Here is a 25,402-nt window from a genome sequence, read left to right on the forward strand (position 1 = left end):
TTTGTGAGGGGTTGTGAAATAATATGCATTTATATTTGAGTTTCGCTTCTACACTGTTTCGAAATGCTGATTTAATTCACAGCTCGTTCTTAATTCATGCAAATATTTAAAATTAAAAATATCGGTTTATCCATAATTATAAAGCTTTTTCTATTATTAGATACGGTTGTGATATTTTAAGACCTAACAATCTGTAAGCCTATTTGCGTTTTTCTCAATATGTAAAATAAAGCTGTTTCGATTTATTAAAATACTATAACACAGACTAATTATAATAGAGACTAGCCCATTATATACACGGTACTCAAAAGTATGTGGTCTGAAGTCTTATTTTTGTATAGGTACATACTTGTAAAAATAACGAAATTCACCACACTTAAAAAGACAAGTACGACTGATCATTTTTGATCTACTTCTTAAAATATCTAATGCGAAAGTTTGTTAGGATGTGTGTGCGTGTGTGTGTGTTTGTTACTCTTTCACGCAAATACTACTGAACCAATTACAATTAAATTTAGCACAGTTATAGAGGGTAACTTGGATTAACACATAGGATAGGTTTTATCCCGGAAATCCCACGGGAACGGGAACTATGCGGGGTTTCCTTAGAAAACGCGGGCGAAGCGGGCGGAAATCTAGTTTAATATAATTTACACTTTCAAAGACTCAGTACGACGTATTTTTAATAACCTTTTACCTTTCCCCTATAAATATCTACACGTATCATGGCTATTAATTACCTACACCATAAACCAACACCACAGAATACATAATAGTAGCTAAACGCTACAGAACGGACACTCTCCGCCTCCCGCCAAAATTAAACTTACCTCACCCCCGCGCGATCAGACATAAAATGGGCCATATTTTTCTGCAAGGACGATACGCAACGAAGATTGACAACATTAATCAAATTTACTTAAAGTAATTTTATTATTTTGGATTTGTGATTATCGTTTTTCGTAGAAAATGGTTAGATATTGTGCTGTTTACGGATGTATTTCATCAGAAAAACGCGAATTTTTTTTTACGCTAGTCACAAATGTGCCAACCATAAAGCGTTAACACACACATTTGCAGTCTCTACAGTGTGACTGTCAAAACGATCATTTTGTATGGAGTGTCCGGGGTGTGCCAACACTTCCCTTCGACCAGTACGTCGCGTTCCATCAAACGCATAATTATTGGTGATTAAAAATCAATTTGAGCCAAAGCATCGGTGTTAGTTCACTTTTATATATTCCCGTTAATATTTTATAGTTATATCTGAGGGCTTATTATTAGTTTTGTGTTACATTTTTAGCTGATATAAAATGAAATGTTTTGATAGGCTTAAAATATTTTTGAAGCGAAGCTATGAATTTTTAAATCTCGTGACTTTTAGGACGTTTATTTGTTCTGTGACGTGATTTATTTCGAGTATTACAGTTTTCGTACGTGAAATATAGTCAAAAATGTATCAGATAAAAATTAAACACTTTCCAGAAACACATTGAACCTTTGAAACCTTCACGTTTACTGACAGGTGAGGATGTGAAAAGGTACAAACACAGTAAAAAACTATAGAATCGATAGTTTAATTTTTTAGATACGACAGTCTACGATATAATCGAATTAAAATATTTTGTGAGTTAAGAAATGTTAGACATGACAAAATAGAACTACTAGAAACGTTGATTAGTAAAGAGTAAAATGATTCAATATTTACATTAAAGTTTTCCCTTACAATAGCCAAACAACAAAACATACAATCCAACATTTTCAAGGTTCCCAAATAATTAGGAAAGTACCACAATGAATTATTTATCCTTCCACATACAGAAAGGGCAACTATAAAACGTAGAATTTAAGGCTGGGGTGCGAAAAATTCGGCTGGTTTATGTGAACGTACGTATTAATAATTCATTTGTAATCCCCAAGTCTGCGGTGAGCCTAAAGTGTATTTCGGGGGTGACCATGTTTTATTGAAAACAAAGGACAACTTTGTTGCCATTGTTTTGGTGAACGCGCGTTTCGGGAATACGGACGATAATACCGGCTATTCTGAATCTTGGAGTAGGTTACGCGAATTTTACATTTTGTGTACCTATTGTAATGTACAAGCAAGGTTAAACAAGTTTGAATATAGTGAAAATTCTGTATTATACACTGAGCGCTTTGAACGAATATATTTATATTGCTAGCTTGATTTTATTCATCAAGACGATACTATAAGTTTGTTATCAAAAACAGATATAAAAATATATATGAATTACTTTGTCATTTATAGTAGCTGTCTTTCGTAATTTAAATTTTCTATCTCTTCCTTGCAATGAGCAAATTTAAATTAATTTCGTCCCAAATAAATCGAAACTCATACCTACCCTGCGCTATCTTATTCGCCCTCAGACGAGAAATAAAATTCCCACCCGCTTTTCCAAAGGAAAATCTTTCGAATGAAGTTTTCTCGGAGTAAGAAATTAATTATTCGCTAAATCGTTAAATACTTCGTTTAATGATGGCAAGAGCTTTCAAAAGGAAAAGAAAAAAATACGAAACACTCGCGGGAATATTAGAAAAAATATATGAATAGAAAATTTTCGATAAGAGTAGCTTTTAAAATACTTTTGAAACGGGAATCGATGTAGTGTTTTTATTTTGCTTTAGGCTATCTCGCAATTTGTATCTACCGGAGATAGTTTTAGTTATTATTTTATGAATAATTCTTATTGGTATTAATAAATTATAATGGTCGGAGATAGATCACAAATGAATGTGGAAAGTACACGGGTAAGTATATGCTAATTGCAAAGTACCTTGATAAGTATTATATGATCGTATCTGTTCTTAGCTAGTTATTGTGTTTTCATGTGTTACTAAATATTAAATACTAAGAATTAAGTTTTCTATTTTTAGTATACAACTAGCGACCCGCCCCGGCTTCGCACGGGTGCAATGCTGATACTAAATACACAACAGAAAAATTGTGAACGTTGTATAGGTATAAAAATATAGCGGCCCGCTCCGGCCTCCGGCATCGCACGGGTATAAAATACATAGCCGGGCGGCCGCAAACGCTACGTCATGCAATTTTTAAATCTGTAATATCTTCGAAAATATTCACTTAAATCATACGGTGTAAAGGGCCATATAGATCTATATTAAATGAACAATGTATCTATGGTATTTAATTGGTTAAGGATTAATGCTGTATTGGTTAAAATCGCTTCGAAAATTAGCCATTATTTGTCGTAAAAAGTAAATGACAAAAAAAAGTTATTGTGGGTTATCCATAAGAGATAGACATATACCATCGCGGACTTTTCTGTAGACCTTTTCAATGTGTATAATACTTAGTACATTATTTTGATAAAACTCGTAGGGTTCAGCCTGCGTTTGCAATGTAAGCGGAATAAATGTAATTTTTTACGACATCACATTAGAAACCTCAAAAATAACAGTACTTCTCCACTACTTAATGGATCTTATTATACATATAAACCTTCCTCTTGAATCACTCTATCTATTAAAAAAAACCGCATCAAAATCCGATGCGTAGTTTCAAAGATTTAAGCGTACAAAGGGACATAGGGACATAGGGACATAGGGACAGGGAAAGCGACTTTGTTTTATACTATGTAGTGATAGTGATAGCATTTATTGATATATTTTAAACATGTTTATCGTGGTACAAGCTAAAATGTTGAGTTCATTATTATATATAACAACAACAAGTTACATTTATGTTATTCCCATACAATAAATGACATTCATGTTAACACAACAAAAAATAAACATACTTATACATTTATTTATTTTGCGATTTTCCGTAGAAAGTAACATCCGCAAAGCAAAAAGCTAGTGAACTCGAAACTAATCGCCATATTTTTTCTGTATATATATGAGAAAAAGTGCCGTTCGGGTCAATGTCAACGGAGATAATATTTTGTTTTTGCTTTGGCAATATCCTTTTATTTTATACAAAAATGTATCCCTGTTTCCCTTGGTCACGGTATCACGCGTGAACTGCTGGACCGATTTCGCTAATTCTTTTTTTGTTAGATAGTTGTTATTGACAGAAAATTGAAGCAATTTACGCCATAGATTTAAATTAAGAAAACAACGGTTACAACAAGAAAAAAACAACAATTCTGTCGGACCAGCTACTTCTTTTATTGATATGTTTTTTAACAGCTTATTGAGTTTCCTCTACGTATCACAAAGTATCAAAAATGTTAGGTTTAGAGACATTTATTTTCAAAGAATTTTACAATTCACTTATTCTAAAGTTTCACAGTATTTTACAAAGTTGTACACCTTGACAAAAAAAATTAAAAAATTTGCGGGTGAGTGGAGATTATTTTATGCAATAATATCGTCTTATGACGGTATGGCTGTGTTCGTGAGGAATGTTTACACGGATATAAAGCAACTAAATTTTTATATTTTAATAATTGTTTTTAAAATTACAAACCTACATTTAATATTATAGTCTTATGTACACTAAAACATCCACACTTTCCTTTCAAGTTCACAAACAAGCAACAAATTACGTCCATCGTCATTACGTATTAAGGCGTCAAAGAATAAAAAATAATCAGAACTTCCAAAAGATTTCTCGTAAAATAAAATAAAACGCGCATTCATTACCAAGGGATGGGGGGCAAACAAAAAAGCGTCTCATCGCAAATCTGCCTCCGAACATCTGAGACCGGCCTACGGTAAATATTTAACATGTCTCCTGGCCAACAGTTTAATAAGTTATATTTAACTAGCTGAATCTTGCGACTTCGTTCGTGAGAAATGATATTTTCGCGTTGAATTAGCCTTGCTGTAGTTTTCTTCTTTCTTCTTTCTAATCGATGTTGATTATGTGTATGTAATAGTGATTCTTTTAGTGTGAACGAAAACTCGTATTCAGTGCTGTTCAGTATTAGAACATTGCATAGAATCTTTTCAAACGCACTAAGAACAACGAAAGAATGCTCTACAGTCTACGCTGTTTACACAAAAATAATATGACATAGATGGGGTTAGAAAAAGCATTCGCTCGTTTGGTGTAAATGCACCGTCAAATAACAACATATCTGATTACAAATGAATTACATTTATCCGTTAAGTTTCCACAATACAACCTTTTTCATTGAGAAAGTGATGCGTAAACTTCGTAAATATCCGACCCATTCTTACATAATATATTTATCTACTTTCTTTGAGAACTATCATTACGTTTTCCATAAATACCTAAACAAAATGGCTGATAAACTTGGCAAAATGGGCATTCAACCCTCAAATAACCGCGGTATACACAAAGTGAATTATAATAATAAATTAACCCGTTCCCAATACTAAGTTTACAGATTCATACATAAAGTAAATAATTTAAATCTCAAAGCTTACGTGGATTACGCGAGTTAGCCCAGAATCCAGTGTTTACCTGCAAACAGAAGATAACAGAGATAAATATACACTTATAACTTACTATTTGATTATATCAATTACGCAAGACTACTGTATGGATTTGAACGTAATTTCACTCCGATATATATATATATATATATATATATATATAAATACCAACCTGGGCACTAAGTTGATCCAGCCCGACTGCCGTGCATTCCTGACTCCACCTTTTCCCCCATATTACTCGACTCCGGTTGCATAGATCTTGCCCGGAGTGGCAACGGCGCAAATATTTGAGCGATGTTGCCAAACGTATTCATGGAGAAATTGATGTACTCAACATTTTTATTGCTAAGATCTCGAACTAAATCGACTCCGTAACGGCCGAAATTCAGAAACCCATAGACACTTGTTGGCTCCGTTTTATATACCAAATCCAAAGACGTATGTTGATCAGATCCATTTATATTATCAAAATTACAGCTTTATTTGATCCGACAAAACGAAACTGTATATTAAGTAACGTAGATTAATTTTTCGTAAACACTACAGTATTTGTTGGCTCCGTACACAAACATATTATAGTTAGGTAATGTTCCATACATTGCTAAATCCGCCTAGACTAGACGAACTCGACTCCGTAACGGTTCAAATTTTGAAATGCTCAAACACTTCTTGACTCCGTTTTATATACCAAATCATAAGTCGTATGTTGATCTGTTCCATTTATATGCACTTGCATGACATTGACATGGGGATATGAAATTAGGGCTAGCAAAAAATCTCCTGAGTTTTATGGAAGTTGAAGAAGTCGACCGTAATTCAATTGAAACTTATAGAAAACGTTGTGAAACTAAAAATACGGAACCCTAAAAAGATAGATATTTGGACGAACCTTTCGTCATACAGTGACGGTGATAATTCTCAAGTAGTATGCAACTATGTATCCTACATAGACTGGGGTAGAAGCCTTCTCGAACTCTATAATTATCTTCTCTTGTATCGGCTTTTCGGTAATATTTCAAAAGAAAAAAAATAATCTGTTCTAAGTATAATATTTTACAGCATATTCAAAAGCAAAATGATGTCGATAAAAACATTTCAGGTAGTTCGAGAAGTGTGCCTGATTTAGTAAAAGCTCATTATCACACTGTTTGTATGCATTTTCTGAGAACATTTACTATAGTAATGTTTATTTTTTTTTACACAATATGAAAGTAGAGATTTCAATGAACAAAAGACTCCCCAAGTTTTTGAAAAAAGCTGATATTTTGACGGGTGACTTTTCGATTGAAAATTAGGTTGTATTTTTGGTATTAATTTAAGCAGATCGCCAACACGTTTAACCAGCAGTGGTGCAGTGGGTACTGGCGGTGGATCGCATCGCTATCTATCGAAGCTAAGTTCGTTTTCTACGAGTTCTACGCCAACTGATACTCAAATTACTTACAGAAAACGGAAACAACCGCTAGAACAAGATTGCAGATGTAGTGATAATATGAAGGATATTCGGTCAGAGTTGAGCCGTATTAGTACATTACTTGAAAAATATGAATGCTCAAATGAACAAATAGTAAACAAAATTCATGAAAACATTTCTGAGGTAAAAACACAAATTACCGAAATTAAATCGTCCAACGAACAATCCTTGAATTTAATTCGCCAAAATACGAATCAAATCAATGAAATTAAGTCATCAGCATGTATGATAATTACTGAACAAAACATATTGAAGAGTACTATTTCTCAATTAGAATCCCAGATCAACCAGGGTGAGAGTAAAATAAAATCCCTGGAATTAAATCTTCAATCAATAAATCAGTCAGCCAATCCATCGGGTTTTACGTCTTAAAATCAACTTCATATAAATGAACACTTAATCAAGGAACTACGGGACAGAAAGAGCCGCGAAAAAAATGTAATTTTTGCTGGTTTCCCAGAATCGACATCTTATAACTCAGAGGAGAGGATATCTAAATACAACTCAAACTCAAAAAATTCAAAGCTCATAACAAAATTATTCCACCACACGCTCCACTTAAAATTAACGGTGTTGTATTAGAACATAAAACCCACGAGAAATACCTAGGTTTGCGAATCGACAGCTCTCTAAAATGGAATTATCACATCGACCACCTAAAAAATAAATTATCAGCACTTCTTAGATATCTGCGTAATATCACTTTTGCATTCCTCATAAATTACGACACACCATCTACAACACGTTAGTAAAGCCGCACCTAATGTATTTAATAGAAGTATGGGGGAGTGCTTACAAAAATAAATTAGCGGCACTCCAAATTTTACAAAATAAAATCATTAAAACTATCTTTAACTATCCTTTTTTAACTTCTACAAATAAAATCTACGACGACACTAAAATAATGAATTTAAAACAATTATACTTTTATAAAACGTGTATGTTCATCCGCAAAGCGCTACATAAAAACATAAATACAATTAATATTATATTCTCAACATCAAATCGCCACTATCCTAATAGACGAGCTAGCTATCTTGCCCTCCCGAAGATCCGAACAAATTATGGAAGGCGAACGGCAACATACGAGGGAGCACGTTTCTTTAACGGATTGCCAAGCAAATTGAAAATTGTAAACTCATTCATTGTATTCAAAAAACAATTAGACCAATGGCTGAGCTCGGTGGGCTCTGATTGGCTCATTTGAATCGGATCAACAAGAGCTAAAACGCAAAAAAGGTGGATTTGTATAAAAAGCACGTAATTATTATTATTACTGATGGTGACACTTGTGGCTCCGTTCGGATCCACATACGGACGGTGGTGTGGCAATGGATCAACAAATACCAACCGGATCAACAAGTGAAAACGGATCAAATAATTACTAACTATATGGCACGTTTGATCAACATAGTGCCCATGGAGATATCTATATATATATATATATATATATGAATATATTATTATATAGATTGTCATTCGATAAATTAGACTATCAGCTATTATAGCAACTCATATGTACGTAGATACATTTATAGTTGATTCCTCAAGACTTATTATAAAACACAAGTCAATAACTGCGTTAAAAACAACCGACTTCAAACTTGCACTTGCAACATTTACAAATACAGACAAAAATGCTCATAAAATAAAAACTACTGGGCCTATCCGAATAAAATTTTTATGGGACCAATTCGACACTATCCCGCATCGAACAAAAAAAGAATCACGTAAATCGGTTCAGAAACCACGGAGTAATCGGTGTACATACATAAAAAAAAAAAAAAAAAAAAAACATACCGGCCGAATTGATAACCTCCTCCTTTTTTTTGAAGTCGGTTAAAAATCAATCATCAGAGCATGGGAAATAACAACAAAAAATAAATCGATGCCCCACAAAACACAAGTTTCAATAAAAAGAGAAACAAAAACGTTCCTTTCCAATGAAAGGGTGGTGACTCGGCACTATTTCCGTACCTGCATCACATTACTCAAGCGAAATAACAAAATATATTCCCAAATGAACATTACTAATAAACAAATATATGTAAATAAACGCACTATGCATCCGTCTCTTTGGAACCGCAAAAAATTCTTTAGGATAAAATAAAACTAAAACATTAAAAACAATCAAAGAGCATGTCATCAAAGCAAAAGAAAATGGGCTTGCGCTTTGCAAAATTGCCCTTTATAGTTATGACAAAATAGAGTGTAATATGGCGTGTGGGATATATTGTTTATCTTGTACAGTGGTGGTAACCCCACGTGGCACACAACGCTCCAGAAATACACAACATAAACACTGCAATGTGTTCACGAATATGTGAACACTTGGCCGACTTATATATAGATGCACAGGCATGTATTTAGGTGAGCTTTGAGGCCCTGAGTTAAGGCACCGCAGTCCGCACTACATAAACACGGATTCTACGTTTTGCATTCCAATTAATAAGATTGTCATCTTAATTAAAGATAGAAATTATAAAAACAGGATTAATTCTCGTTATACAGTAGCTAGAACTAACATTACAAATGTAAATTTCCTACACATACTAATAAATAATTAATATTTATGTTTTAAATACAGACTATGCTTCTTGATTTTATATTGTTAATGTGTAAAAATCATGAAACAGATATGTTTTAAAATACTTGATATGTGTATTCACGTACTCATTCCCTGAAATATTTCATTTATTTCGGTAATAGACAAAATATTACAACGTAGTATTGGTAAAATTGGGCCTCAATCGCAAGTCCGGCCCTGGCAAGCTGCGTCTGAGCAAGATGTTTTCAAATATCTTTTTGTCGTGAACTTCAATGGATCTTTGGCTTCTGTCTGCGCGTTTGAAAAATGAAAAATGAAAAAATGAAAAATAAATTTATTTCATACACACAATTTTCAAATACAGAAAGTGGATGAGTCCTCCTAGTAAGTTTACAAAAACCTGTGTCAGGAGGACCCGCTCTTCCTTAACTAAAGTTTACAAATATAATACGTGTGCAGATGTATATGTATAAGTGAGTGAATGAGTGTGTGTGTGTGTGTGTGTGTGTGTGTGTGTGTGTGCGTGCGTGCGTTCGTGTGTGTGTGTGTGTGTGTGTGTGTGTGTGTGTGTGTGCTTGGGTATGTTTAAGCTATTACGGAATATTATAAAATGTAGTGTAGAAGCGCCTCAGTATCCTCATAGGAAAGTGTTTTTAAATAATGAATAACTGTTTTTTTAAAATCACGATGATTAAGTCTATGTATATCCAAAATATTATTAAGACGATTATAGAGGTAAATGGACCTTGCTTTAAATTGGTGTTTAGCAAAAACTGTTTTAGTACATATAGTGTTAAAAACGTCTTTCTTTCTCCTTCTATTTTCAGTTGATTTGTCAAAAGGAGCCATTTTACGAATTTTAGTAGTAACTAAAAGAATGTACAACTGTCTAACTGTTAGAAGATCGCAGATTTTATATAGTTCCGAAGTTGAAAACCTTCGCGGTTTAAAATACATCACTTTAAGTAGACAACGATGGCCACGTTCCACGTCTAAGAGTTTAGTTTTATTTGCTCCACCCCAGATAGGGATACAATAGTTAATTACAGATTGCACAAGAGATTTATAAATTTGGTTAATGAGTTCAGGAGTGGTTATATGTCTTAACATTTTAAAAATCCATATAAATTTCCGGGTTCTTTCATTAATATAGTCTAGATGGCAATACCAAGAGAGGCGATAATCTAAAATTATGCCTAGATATTTAGTAAAGGAGACTTTTTCAATTAAATTACAATTACAATTCAAGTTATTTGTATTATTACATTCATGAAGTTTTAAAGAAAAGTTATTATTAGGTTGAGTTCTATTGTTTATTGAGAAACAAATATAATTCGTTTTTTTAATGTTTAATGTAAGTAAATTCAATTTAAGCCAATCATAAATCTTTGAGAGACCCAGTTGAGCAATAGAGTACACCATATTCCATGAGCGCCCAGAAAACACTATAGCGGTGTCATCTGCGTACGAAATGATTTTACCACCATCAATAGGAAGGTTAGTAAGATCGTTAATGTAAATTAGAAACAGAGTCGGGCCAAGGACACTACCCTGGGGTACACCAAAAGTAATGTCCATATCCCGACTCACTTGATTATCAATTTTAACTCTTTGGGTGCGGTTTAACAAATAATCCGTTAACAATTTAAGAGGTGTTCCCCGAATTCCTACACGCTCTAATTTGTGAACAAGAGTGGGAAAAGAGACGGTATCGAAGGCCTTTTTTAAGTCCAGAAAGACAGTTAAACACTTATTTCCTAGGTCAAGTTGGTCTATGATTGAAGATGTGAGAGCCAAAACTGCATCTTCAGTGGATAACCCATGTCTAAATCCGTACTGTGAATTCGAGAGTATACAGTTTTTTTCAAAGAAGTTTAACAATCTATTATTTAAGAGTCTCTCAATAACTTTAGATAAAGCAGGTAAAACTGAGATTGGCCGATAATTATTGATATCGTCCCTATCCCCACCCTTGTGCACGGGGGTAACAATTGATTTTTTTAAGAAGAGTGGAAAGACGCCCTGCCTGAAACACAAGTTTGCAAGATGGCTAATATGAGGGGCAATAGCAGTTATACATAATTTCAAAAATTTTGTTGGTATGTTGTCCCAGCCAGGGGCACTGTCAGATTTAAGAGACATAACCACACTTATAACTTCGCCAGGGTCTGTTTCTAAAAGTACAAAGGATGAGCTTGGCTGAGCAGGCAAGCTAAAACTGTTATTATCTGGAGATACGGATGGAGGATTATTCAAAAGATCATCTGCCAGAGTTTTACCAATATTCGCAAAAAAGTAATTCACAGAGTTAAGAGAATCAGTAGACGTTTGTTCTAAGTTAAGTAGGTCTTTACAATGCGATTTATTTGTCTTAAAGTGAGTTATTTCTTTAATAGATTTCCATAATTTCTTCGAATTCTTAGCGGATTTTGCAAGTAATTGTCTATCATATTTACGTTTTAATTTTTTTATCAAGTTGTTACAGTGATTTCTATATCGTCTAAAGGTAAGTTTCAAAATTTCATTGTGTGGATCAGATCGAAGTTGAAGCTGCATTTTGTTTCTGTTTCGGATACATCTAAGAATGCCCTTTGTTATCCAAGGCTTGACAGTACGTTGGTTCCTCGGAAGATGTTTAGTAATTTTACTTTCTTCTAATGATTCTGTAAGGTACTTTATTAAACGTTCTGTTACTATATTAGGATCATCACATAAAAGCAATGATTTTAAATTTTTATTAAGAAGTCTATTATAAGCGTCGTCGTAGTCAATATATTCAACATATTTTTTTTTATTTATTCTTGAATTTTTAATAATTTTTGAGACACTTAAAAATACAGATAAATGATCAGTTACGGTAGTATTCAATACGGCAATATTAGCAAGAAACACTTCCTTGTTTACTTTCAATATGATGTGGTCTAAGCAGCTGGATTCCCTTGTGGGTAGCTTATGGCCAGCTACTAGGCCATGAGTAGCTAGCATATTTAAATAGTAATTTTTATTATTCCGGTCATATGTTTGTTCGTTAGCACTCTGGATAAGATTAATATTAATGTCTCCGGTGATAATTATGTTAGATGATTTTATATTTTCCAAGTAATCATTTAGGGACTCAATGAAAGCCGACGCATTTTGAATCGATGGAGAGCGATAAATTCCCAATAAGGTAAAATCAGTAATCATTAATTGTATGCATGAGGCATGTTGAAGTTTAACTTCTTTTAATTCTGGTTTAAGATGAGATTTAGCGTAAATTACAACACCATCATTTTGGTTAAAATATTTGGTTGATTCCAAAGCAACATAATTAGGTATTTGAGGTATAGGTTTATCTTTGTCCAGTCTACATTCCGTCAGGACTAATACATCACAGTCAAAATTCAGAAGCGACATTGTTACTAGGAAATCATTTATATTACGATAAATGCTTCTTATGTTTTGACATATTATAGTCAGGTCATTTTTTTTAATGCGTATGTTTTTTTCCAAATCCTGAATATCACAACTTACTTGCGTAAAAAATTCAGTCTGATCCAATTCTGTAATTGTATTTAATGAATCAACTTTATCCATTTTAAAAGTAATTGTGCAAAGTAAAGGTATCAATATTGCATAATAAATTTCTTATTTTAGAATTTACATAACGACTTAGGTTTTTAAAAATCAAATGAAATAGAATGTTCAGTGACGAGGTTATCAATAGACAATACAGTTTAACATTAATTAGTACTATGAGTAGGTTTATATTGAGATCAACGTAAGTATGACAACGTAATTTACTATGAGCAATCATTGATTTGAATGAAAGCAAATTAATAGCAATCAAGAAAACAATATATAGATACAGGCGTTCTAGAGTGTAATAGAGGTGTATATCTGTATTTAATATGTAAGTGTGTTTGTGTGTGAGTGGTATGAGGTTTAGATTTAGAGTATGAGTAGTGAGTTGTGTGTAATATGCTAACATTAAGGTATACAAAATAGAATTTACTGATGAGCTAGTGGAAAAAGTTACAATAGTTATATAGAATACAACTAGCACATCGCAGACTTGTTCGCTTAATATATTATAATAATTAATACAAAAAACAAAAGATAGAAACAAAAGTAAATAAAAGAGAATCTTGCCTACTAGTCATGCTTGGGACACTTGCTGCAGGAGGTGGTGGACTTGAGACTCATTTTTTATAACAATAATTGGAGAAGTTTCGTCCTTCCTCACAAAGACTCGACCAAACGATGTCCAACAAAATTTGAAGTTCTTAGATTTAGTGAGATCCCTTGCCAAAAAGAAAAGCCGGGCACCTTTCGGGGTTAAATGTTCGGTAACAAAAATAGGAGTATCTTCATTTGACGTAAAGCCCAAGTGCTTTGCTTGAAGTTTGCTTTTATTTCTAATATTGAACGATTTTGTCATCCTCAAAACATCCCGTTTCAACATGGTGGAAGTTAGTTCGATAATTATACGAGAATTTTTATTAGAATCGTTATTGCGATTATTAGATCGTACTCTGTAAATGTCCTTAATATCGGATTTTTCGATTTTACAGTCGATGTTTTTAGAGAGTTGTAAAGTCATGTTAATTAAATCTTCCTTTGTTTCATTAGTTAACGCGGGTACATTTTTAAATTCAATATTTCGTTTCAGATTATCCCTCTGTAAATCTTCGACTTTTTCCTCAAGCAAAGTAATGTATTCTTTATCCCTTTTGGCTTGAATCTCCATTTCTTGTATTTTTCGTTTATACTCCTCGTTCTGACTAGTAAGAATAGCTATGGAGCTATCGATGTTATTATTTGATTGCTGTATCTCTTTAATAGTCGCATTGATGGATTGAAGCTCCGACTGTTGTGAAGTCATAAATGAAGAAAACATAGCCATAAATTCCTCTTTTAATTTATTTAATTCGGTGCTTAAGTCATCCTCCCTTCCACGTTTCAATCTTTGAGTAATAAAACTTGACTGTGAGCTGTTATCAGCCAACTCATTGATGCGAGAATCCGAGGCAGATTTGTCTAAGCTAGGAGATGCAGTTAATGCTTTTTTAGTTGGTGGGCTACGTTTTAGTGGCATTTTTTTGTGAATATATCAATTTGTAGAACTAGGGTAACACAAGTCAATAGGCGTTATAAAAAAGTGGAAATTGACCCAGTATGATTGTTTCATTCAGCACACTAGTTTGTTCCCTTTCCAGCCATATAGTTGGATCTCACTACCAAGATGACATGAACAATCAGGAGGTTAACTGATGTAAAGTTTTTATTTTTTACTCTTATAATAATTTCATGTGTGTGTGTTTACTTTAACAAAAATAAACAACACACTTATGATTTCTCTCACATTTGCTAATAATATCTGTAAGGCGTCGTCGGTTCAGGTACCAGGATATCATAAGTCCGTAGGAGGTTGAATGCCGCCAACATGTGATTATAAAAATTAATTATTATGGTTTTAATCGTTCATTCATACCTTTTCATTAATTATCTTCGGCAGCAAGAGAGAGAACCATCAGCAGGTGATCTCATTCATTTAGCAAATCAAGAATATGCACGTAAACGTAGTTCCGTCGTACTAGGAGCACATAAGTAGCGAGAGGTTTTCACCTTAACAACTTCACAATCACCGTTGAACTTCTTGCTCGTATGCTATCCTATTATTTGTGTTTAAATAATTAACTTTGAAATTTGATTTTTACGAAATACAGAAACTGCTTATACACACGTCTACTCGCGAACGTTGTCCGAACGGAAGAGGAAATTTATGTTCGATAGATCATAAATTTTATATTATTTTGGGCTTTGAAAAACCAATATCTGTTTGATGTTTTTGTTTAATATACATACATATTATTTTACGTGTTAGGATGCACGTACCTACTGTTCACTATTAAGTACATAGATAACAGAATGATTCATATATTTACGAGTGCTGTAGTCGGAATTTTGTGGCCGGTTAAGAAATGAACGTATATTTTTAGCTGGAAATCTATCTTTCATAGTACATATTATTTATTTGTATTGTAACTATGGATATTTACCTATACTATTTATGTTAGTGATTCTGGTGTTTCAGGATGAAAGAATTGATTAAAACTATATAAATAACAAGCTTTACATGGTTTTACCACCGGTCACGGTCGCGGTCATATTAAAGTGTTGCTTCCACGAATCGCGATGATACAAACATCGTTATTTCTGTAATATAATGCCGATTTATTAAAATACATGTGAACAGAGAAAAGTTATTGAGATTAAAGTTTGAATTTCGACCACCGCGACCGGCCGAGTTGTGTTCCTAGTTTTAGAAACAACAAATCTTCAGAAAATTATTATTGATACTAGATTAATTAACTCAAATCAACATTTACAATTGGTGCAACTCTAAAACTATAGTCAAGTCAAACTATAGTCAACTACTGTCAAATTCCGACCCTCATACAAGTGGCATAAATCTACGAATCTATGTGCAGGTCCACACTGCGAGCCTAGCGCGGTTGCGACGGCGGGCGCGAAATATCAAACGTATGAAACGCGCCTTTGCGTCCACATCGAAATGACTATGGCGGAAGCCTAGTGCGACGGTAATGAGCGAGCCAGCGCGCGTAGTTTTCAAACTCTCCTATCCGCGCGTTCTGGCCACACTACGGGCCTAGTCAGCAAGCGACCCAATGCGCGGACGGCGGGGGTATCAAACCAGTTCGGTCTTGTCGCTTGACTTCTTATATTATATCCTTTATTGTTTTTCGTAAAATAGCGGTAAATACTTAATTGTTGAAGTGAAACTTCTTTATTTATAAGTGCGATTCAATCTAAAACACTTATATACACCACAGTAATTTTGTAGGGTATTATCTCAATTCTTCATATAAGATTCACCCGTTATTCCTCTGTTTTATTTATTTCGTGTACAACTTCTATAATGATCTCATCTCAAAATCGGACTGTCCAGTAAAAATAGCAAATCGTCCAAAGTTTGCAACACCCGAAAAACGTCGAACCGCTACTTGAGCTCGCGCGTCGGTGTGGCCACCGCGAGCGCCCGCTCGTCGCGCCCGCCTAGGCCGCCGCCACCGCGCATTCAGTGTGGACGCACACTATAGACGAGCCTAAAGGGTTGTTTCCAGCCGATTAGGTTTTCTACCAACTAAAACAAACAAATAAAATATTCAGATTTGTAATATAGACTATCCAAACCTGTAGTCATAAATTCCGACCCCCATACAAGTGCCATAGATCTACGAATCTATAGACGTGCCTATAGGGATGTAGGCTCCAGGTGATTAGGGTTCGACCGACGTCAACGTCAGGCACCTCAGAAGGTACTTCACTTAATAAGGTTCTATATATCGTTAGCGCTAAATTAAACGGTCAGGTTGAGCTTTGTGCTGTGTGCAAATTGAGATTGCTTTTAATATCAGACGTTATGTAAATCGAACTGTAAGTTTCGAAACATGTGTTTGTTATAAAAAAAATTCAGTTAAAAAAATGTTTATTTAACATAACTTGCAAGAGAAACGGGCACATTTGCCGTCTCTTTTCTTTTACGGTGTAAGAGCGAGATCCAGTATGTATTTCCGGTAAAGAACTATGATAATATTTAGGTTGCAGATAAAAACTCATTTACATGTAACGTATATGATGCAAGAAATAATAATATATTAAAATGATATAATATATCCTCCCATATATGCACTACACACTTTATAAGCGTTAGTAACATCATTAATATTGAATTATTCATTAATCCCTGTAAACCAAAAAAATAAAAAAAACAACTCAAACTCTCGAAAGTAAACTGAATTAAGAGGGCGTATAAAGCCAGATAATTCTACGATTAAGCCTCGCCCATTACGCGCCATGCCGCGCGCCCTCACAATACCCTCATACACCCGGCTCATCCAACGTACGTAAAGTTCATCGCACGCTAAATTATACACAATATTCTTCGCTCGTTCAACGCGTATTTTCGGTAGTTAGTAGGTATGTTGTCTAAAATAATTGTATAGAACAGTGAAGTTGAAATCATCACAAATTATGTAATATGTCTTTTTATTATTATTTGTTTATAATTATTAATGATAATCTATACATATTATAAAACAGTAAAAAAACTGTCTGTATGTAATATATAAAAAAAAACAATATTAGGGAAACAGTATAGAGCACGAATCCGTAAAAAAAGTCTGTCGAAATAGCGAGTATAGATACTATTTTTAAATAAACATACGCAGTCGACGACACACATTCCTCCAGAACTTTATTTTGATTAATTTGGTTATAGTCCATTGAATGAGTCCCTCCAAGGGGGGTCTAGAGTGCGTGAGTTAGTAACGTAAGATGTTTCTTCGGAAACATGTCAAGAGTCCCTAGGTAATAAACATACTAAAACCCCGGGCCACTAGGAGGAGCCCCGGAGTGGGGGGAGGGGGGAAATGGGTCCATTTTTTCATTTTTCGCTTAAATCTCAAAAACGGTACATGTTAGAGAAAAACTTTCAAGGAAAAATTGAAAGGCCATAAAATTATCTACAAGTTGTACCGGAATCATTTTTTCCTATATCCTACCGTTTCTGAGTTATACGCAGTAAAACATGATTTTGGCTCAAACAATTTCAACATCAATCGATCAAAAAATATTTCTTTCTTCCAAAAAACTCAAATGTGCAACTTGTGACCAGTACTGATAGATTGCTCTTAATTAGTTCTATAATTGGTAAAATAAACACATTCCTCCATGGAAGCCTTTAGGAGGAATCGATTGTCAAAATATTATATTAGGGCAGTTTGAGTTACTGAACTTGATCTTTTTATTTTTTTCTTCCAAAAAACTCAAAAGTGCAACTTGTGACCGGTACAGATAGATTGCTCATAATTAGGTCTATCATTGCTAAAAATACCAGATTCCACCACGGAGGCGTTTACGGGGAATTGAATTTTATCAGGGTAGTTACGATACATGAACTTTTTATTTTTTTCTTCCAAAAAGCTCAAAAGTGCAACGTTTTTTTGGAAGAAAAAAAATAAAAAGTTCAAGTATCGCATCTACCCTAATAAAATTCAATTCCCCCTAAACGCCTCCATGGTGGAATCTAGTATTTTTATCAATGATAGACCTAATTATGAGCAATCTATCTGTACCGGTCACAAGTTGCACTTTTGAGTTTTTTGGAAGAAATAAATATTTTTTGATCGATTGATGTGGAAATTGTTTGAGCCAAAATCATGTTTTACTGCGTATAACTCAGAAACGGTAGGATATAGGAAAAAATGATTCAGGTACAACTTGTAGATAATTTTATGGCCTATCAACTTTTCCTTGAAAGTTTTTCTCTAACATGTACCGTTTTTAAGATTTAAGCGAAAAATGAAAAAAATGGACCCATTTTCCCCCTCCCCCCACTCCGGGGCTCCTCCTAGTGGCCCGGGGTTTTAGTATGTTTATTACCTAGGGACTCTTGACATGTTTCCGAAGAAACATCTTACGTTACTAACTCACGCACTCTAGAACTTTTTATTCAATGGACTATTAGATTGTACGACATTTTTCGACTCAGCAATTATTCTAAAAATAAAATCATTCTTATAAATGTTTAGCTGGGCTCTTATGGGTCTATATCAGATGTTCCAGATCTTTGATTTTTTTTAATCAACAGAAAATTTCCATCAGACGCAACAATTTTTGTTGACGTCACTCCTATAAATGTTAGAGTGTGATCTCAGGGTCCCTCATCATACATTCTAGATCTTCGAATTTTTATATTTATATTGCCCAGATAATACCTACACAACAAAATAACTTTCATTCAAAGCCGTCCAATAGTTCCGGAGATTGGCGTGTACAAACAAACAGACACATAGAGTTTTTTTAGGATTTACGGGAACAAACCTATCCAATGTCCTTTCTCAGGTCTCAAGCTATCTCTGTATCAAAGTTAGAGCTTAGAGAGCCAGACATACATACAGACAAACAGACAAAAATTCTATAAACTATGTACCTATATTTTTGGCTCCTATATCGATTGAAAATCACGCCCCAAGTAGGTATCCGTAAAAATATTCAATGTACAGTTTTGACTTTCGTACAATTTTTTTTTATACCTATGTGATTGTAATATTATTATCTAATACAGATTGTAAATATATATAATGTGTAGTTACTATTCACAACTTGTATTGGTTATTTACTGGAGCAAACATAGGAATCTACCTATAGTAATACTATAATATATAATAATATTATAAAACATTCCCGATTTGATTGATTGCATTTGCAAGGCGACCGTAGGAATTAGGTACCTACATAACTAAGTATAAAAAGTGTCTTTGTAAATTGTTGGTACCCACTATGAATGTAGGTAGGTATCTATAATTATCGTCGCATGAATACTCAACTCGCGGAAACGAATTTACAGAATTTACACAAATAATAATATCCAAACTCGCCTGGAAAAACTTTCTCAAATGAATCTATAGTTTAGGTGGTCTGTTGCGACTTGCGGTTCTGCATCAGGTGTTTCAGTTTTCAAAATAAATTATTATTTTATATTTCCCGGATAATATAATAGTACCTACACAACAAAATAACTTTCATTCAAATCCGTCCAGTAGTTCCGGAGATTAGCGTGTACAAACAAACAGACAAACACAGACAGTTTTTTTATTTACGGGATAAAACTCATCCTATGACCTTTCTCAGGTCTCAAGCTATATCTGCACCAAAATTAGAGCCCAGACATACATACAGAGAGACATACAAAAATTCTAAAAACTATATTTATGTATAGATATGTACTAAGTACATATTACTATGTAATACAGATTATGAATATATTATATATATACATATACATATGTGTATTATAAAAAAATACCTATTCAATGTAAGTACAGTTTTGACTTTCGTACGAATTTGTTATACCTATTGAGATGTTATGTATGATTATCTAATACAGATTGTAAATCTTTATATATAAAAATGAATCGCAAAATGTGTTGGTAAGCGCATAACTCGAGAACGGCTGAACCGATTTCGATAATTCTTTTTTTATTATATTCCTTGAAGTACGAGGATGGTTCTTACGTAGAGAAAACGTAAATATGTACCACGGGCGAAGCCGGGGCGGACTGCTAGTATAATATATATATGTACTATTCACAACCGGTTTACATATTATTGATATTATTATTTACTGGAGCGAACATAGGATCTGCCTATAGTAATAATAATAGCCCGCGGAAATTATTTTACAGAAACTAAACTTTCTCAAATAGGTAAATCAAGACTTATCTTTTTATATTATAATTATTAGTTATTTATTAATATTATAACAATACTATTATAACTTATTTTCGACATTTAGTTATCTTTTCAATTTGAATCTTCTTTAGTTCTCGTTTCTTAAGTCTTTTCATTTTGTTGTTTACCATTTTCAACAAATAAATATTCGGCGTAATTATAAAACACGGCGCAGCAATTTTAGCGTGGTCTACTCGTCTCAACGGAGCGATAGCGTCTGATGTATGAAATAGAATTATGTTTTTACCTCCCGGAACGTGCGATGGAAGATGATTTCTTGCGTAATTAAAAATATAGTAAGCGCCAAAAGTGTTTTATCGTGATTAAACCAAAACTAAAAGTAATTACACAAAATGCTCTGACAAATATCTTGCAAATGTTTTAATATAATTGTTTATGAAAAAAAAATCATAATAAGTATTACCATGTCCAGTAAAAAACGTAAAAGTGTGAAATTTAGAGGTAACTTCGTGAATTTTTTCTATCGAGTCAATTTCAATATTTTATGTTTTTGATCTGACAATATAATCGAAAATATCATCAAGTTTTACATATATTTTATTTTTTATATTTGGTCTTGAATATTACACGTATCAACTAAAAGTTGATTGGTGATTTGACTTTATACGCGCCCTTAAATACGTTTCGAAAACGATCGTTCCACCATCATTCATACATATTAAAAAATACCCTATGATTAATCCTTAATTTAACATACCTACCTGTATAACCTACCCATTATTTAAAAAAAAACAAACGTGGGCAGAATGTCTCAAGGCATTGCTCTAAAAAACACTATAGGACCTTTGTTGCGATGGTCAGTGCTCCAAACAAAACAAGACGACCGTAACAGGTCTGAAACCAGTCTTACAAGATATCTTCCCAGTCTGGCAAAGTGTAGTTTACATTACTAATCGAATATCAACCTTATCACAAGGTAATAAAGCTCAATTTCCATTGCTGGGCAATGTCGATCGTTTTAAAATGGCTGCTATGATTTAAAATCGTTTCGATTTCTTTAGGAATTTCGTGGTCACGTGTTCGGGAGACAAAATTCGGAGAATCGTTTTTGTTCGTCTAGTATTCGGGGCTGCGTTTCCGTTGATAATCACAATCGTATAATGATTCATGTTATTTGACATATATTTTAATCACATAGGTACATGGATAAGTTCCGTTGGATATTCGTTTTTATTACGCAAAAGATGTTTCAGTTTTAGCGTAATGCCATCTGGAATTGGATGCCATAGAGATACTTTTCTCTATAAGAAATATGAGAATGAATTAATGCAGTCTTAAATAATAATAACACTTGAAAAAAGAAAGTCAAAAAACATCTATAGCAAATAGTAGGTAGGAAAATTATTGCATTTTATACTTACTTTCTTCCAAATGCTTTCTAAACAAAGACATTGAATTTAAAGAGCAACAATTCAAAATGCAAAAGAACAAGATTTATTAAACAAGTCAAGATTATTTTTATTTTCCCAACTGCATCAGTATTTTGTGATATGACTTTGAACAGCAGTTTTGGCGTTTATCCATAAATAAATGGAAATTCAAAGAGAATTTAATATTTTCCACATTTCACATGAGAAGTTAATTTCACGTTGATATGAGTACATATTTGTATAAGACAGACATGTCCAAGATATTTTGACACACATAATATTCATTAAATAATTTTTTGGTATAATAACCTACCTACTACAATATATGTACTTGAAAATTAATTGTAAAGACATAGCAACCACCCAAAGGGTTTTTTCTGGTGACAGGCTTACGAATAGTATTAGCTGAACTAGATCCTTTTCGGAACTGTACATAGACAACATTTCATACTTTTTAATTCTTTGCCATCTTTCACATCCTTCTTTTTGATATCTTTGTTGAACTCACAGTTGAACTCAAGTGTCTCACCTCAACCAAAGACTAAATACATATACCTACGAAATATTTATTTATTTTCTTCCTTTACAACTGATCTTTAGCATCAATCGTCTTTGCGACCTTCGAAACGAGAAAATTGTACGAATCATACATACGATAAAACATTCATCTATAATAAAAGAAACAATGACTAAAACAAAACAAACAAGTACACAAGTTGAAAGCCTTCCTTGATATTACCGTATTCGGAAAAGTTTTTAATATTTAATAAAGCGAAGTTTCTCTCTGCTAAGAAATACGAAGCCTTCCGCAACAAATGTTAAGAATATATTGTTCAATTATTTAAGTTCGAGATATTTTTGTTATTCTAAAAGACGTATTTAATATTAGGTCTCTTTTATGTGTTTTATTATTCCAGTTTTACTATTTAAAGCATTTGAGGAATAAAAGGACACTCAAAAGTTTATTATAAAGTTGGATCTAAGATACCTCTCGATTTTTAACGAGATTCAATCGTGTATTTTCATTAAGGACATACCTAATTTAAATCCAATCTTTACAATGTACAATATTTATAACTTACAACATTAATCTGAAGAGTTTGTTTTTTTGTTTGTTTGAACGCGCTAATCTCAGGTCCGATTTGAAAAATTCTTTCGGAGTTAGATAGCCCATTTATCGAGGAATGCTATTAGACTATAATATATCATCACGCTAAAACCAACAGGACCGGAGCCATGCGGGTGAAACCGCGGAGTGCAGCTAGTAAATTAATACAGATTGGAATCAAAGGACACTGCAACGGGTTTCAGACGTGATCTTTTATTGATAACCGTTTCAGATTGTACCAGTTCAAACTAGAATATTTCAGATATAAATTAAAAATGACAAACAATGACACCCTATCAGAATGTCAGACAGAATTTAACCTTCATATTCATCCAAAATCATCTTAAATTTATTAACAGAAACCAGTCCGTCAATACCTACGTCAGCTATTTTCACCCGCGTCTGCGCCATAACATTGAAAACGCATCCAATTTTGTAACGCACGCTTCAAGAGCAACTATAAATATGACGAGACCACAGCGAACATTCAAGGACATAAAAATAACCAGAAAACATATGGGATATAAAAAAGGAACGAGTCACCGTCGGCCGGTGTAGGAAGACCCGTGTCGGGAAGGACGTCCTTTATCTCGTGTAAGGGAGTGCTCAATCGAGATGGGTCAACTTATACTGGTCGTTACAACCAGTTTTAAATGAGCTCGCCTGTCCTCTGTCGAGTCGTGTTGCGATGATATGCAGGGGTCAAGATACAATGGTGGTACAGTCACCCCAAGGAAAAGGTCTCGTGGTCAGTGACCATGTCTCAGAATAGCGCATGCCTACCTGCGCGAGCGCAGCCTGCGTTTGACGTCATAGATCATCGCACTTGCATGGGTTTTACTTGATTTTTGTTAAACAGGCACTTGCTGGATCGGTTAATATTGCGAAATATTTGAAAATCTGTTTACGCTCCTTTGAAGTTAAATTTGTAACGTGTAGTAAATTTATTAGAAATGCTTTGAGTTATTGGTATAAACAGCTAGTGGAACATTTACGCAGTAATCGTTCAAAAACAAATAAAACATACATAAAAAGAAAAGGATAATTTTACTGATAATTTTACATACTACACATTATTTGAATTGCTTTTCTCAAATATGCATATTATCCTTAAATTAAACATGAAATAGTTATATAAACAAAGGTTTTATCTCCATGACAAATATACCACATAACAGTTATATATAACAGTTATAGTTATAGTTATTTATATATTATAACAGTTCGTCACAATAACACAAACCAATCGTTATTGCTTACGTCATATTATTTACAAAACAGCTGATATTGTAATAATATTGTTATATGAAATTAATATCAAACGAAATGAAGTTCGGTACAAAATTACCTACTTTTAATACGCAAATACTTTATGTAACATATTTTTGTTTTATTATACACTGTATATATGTTAGTATTGTATAATGTTCGGCTATTACGAATAAACTTGCGAATTAAGATTGATCAAGGAAATAATAATTAAATATTATTTTGAAAGATTACGATACGAGTAGAAAATCAAGTCAATTTGTTAAAATATACAGTAGAAATATACTTGATACTATGTTATGTATAACATTATAAGCTACTAGCTGTGCTCCACGGTTTTACCCGCATTGCTCCGCTCCTGTTGGTCTTAGCGAGAAGATATAATATAGCCTTCCTCGATAAATGGGCTATCTTATATCTAACACCGAAAACTTTTTCAAATCGGACCAGTAGTTCCCGAGATTAGCGCGTTCAAACAAACAAAATTTTCAACTTTATAATATTAGTATAGATTATAGCACAACATCATAAACAAAACACTACAAAATGTGACATACAGCGAACGATTACAACAATTGTAAATACCTAATTACAAAAATCTTCCGCATACATCCAACATGGAATGTTGCCAACGAAAACCTCTTCTAATATTAAAATGAAAACACAAAGAATATCTTGGATAGAAACATCAGCTCGCATTGTCCCTAGCTATTAGGGTTGGCACTTGTCACTTTTTCGACTTAGGGTTTAAAAAGAAGGTGTTACAAACCAAAGGTTTACATTGAACCCTCGAGAGCCGTTTAACCCTGAAAGATTCATCCGTCACAAGGGTTCTAACTATCCTTTTAAATGAATTCGTGATAAAGGGTCTCGCCGTGTATGAATTATTTCCTCATATTATTAAATAGTTGATTTCGCTCCTCGTC

The 25,402-nt window shown here is 33.5% G+C and overlaps 3 protein-coding genes across 14 annotated transcripts in view; 1 reads left to right on the top strand and 2 right to left on the bottom strand.

The window, feature by feature from the left end:
• Positions 1-14,003, top strand: part of LOC149476771 (E3 ubiquitin-protein ligase SH3RF1-like) — a 386,219-nt gene extending 372,216 nt beyond the window's left edge. Inside the window, exon 18 of the transcript XR_016317703.1 lies at positions 13,989-14,003. The gene's annotated coding sequence lies outside the window, so the exon portion shown is untranslated. The remainder of the gene's footprint in view (positions 1-13,988) is intronic.
• The window catches only part of brat (tripartite motif-containing protein brain tumor), a 432,659-nt gene that overhangs the window by 109,167 nt on the left and 298,090 nt on the right, over positions 1-25,402 (bottom strand). For 4 of the 12 annotated variants that reach the window (XM_089711161.1, XM_089711163.1, XM_089711169.1 and 1 more), the window contains one exon: positions 5,380-5,416. The exons of the other annotated variants lie outside the window; for them this stretch is intronic. The gene's annotated coding sequence lies outside the window, so the exon portion shown is untranslated. The remainder of the gene's footprint in view (positions 1-5,379; positions 5,417-25,402) is intronic. 12 annotated transcript variants of the gene reach the window in all.
• On the bottom strand, positions 9,733-15,154 carry LOC149476789 (uncharacterized). The gene has a single exon (XM_089711234.1). It carries the CDS (start codon positions 14,485-14,487, stop codon positions 13,549-13,551), a length of 939 nt encoding a protein of 312 aa, XP_089567360.1. The 5' UTR covers positions 14,488-15,154; the 3' UTR covers positions 9,733-13,548.

This window comes from Colias philodice, chromosome 26 (genome assembly GCF_061535455.1).
Source record: "Colias philodice isolate Cphi_HAF_F1 chromosome 26, ilColPhil1 Martin Lab GWU primary, whole genome shotgun sequence".
In the NCBI taxonomy this organism is placed as follows: domain Eukaryota; kingdom Metazoa; phylum Arthropoda; class Insecta; order Lepidoptera; family Pieridae; genus Colias; species Colias philodice.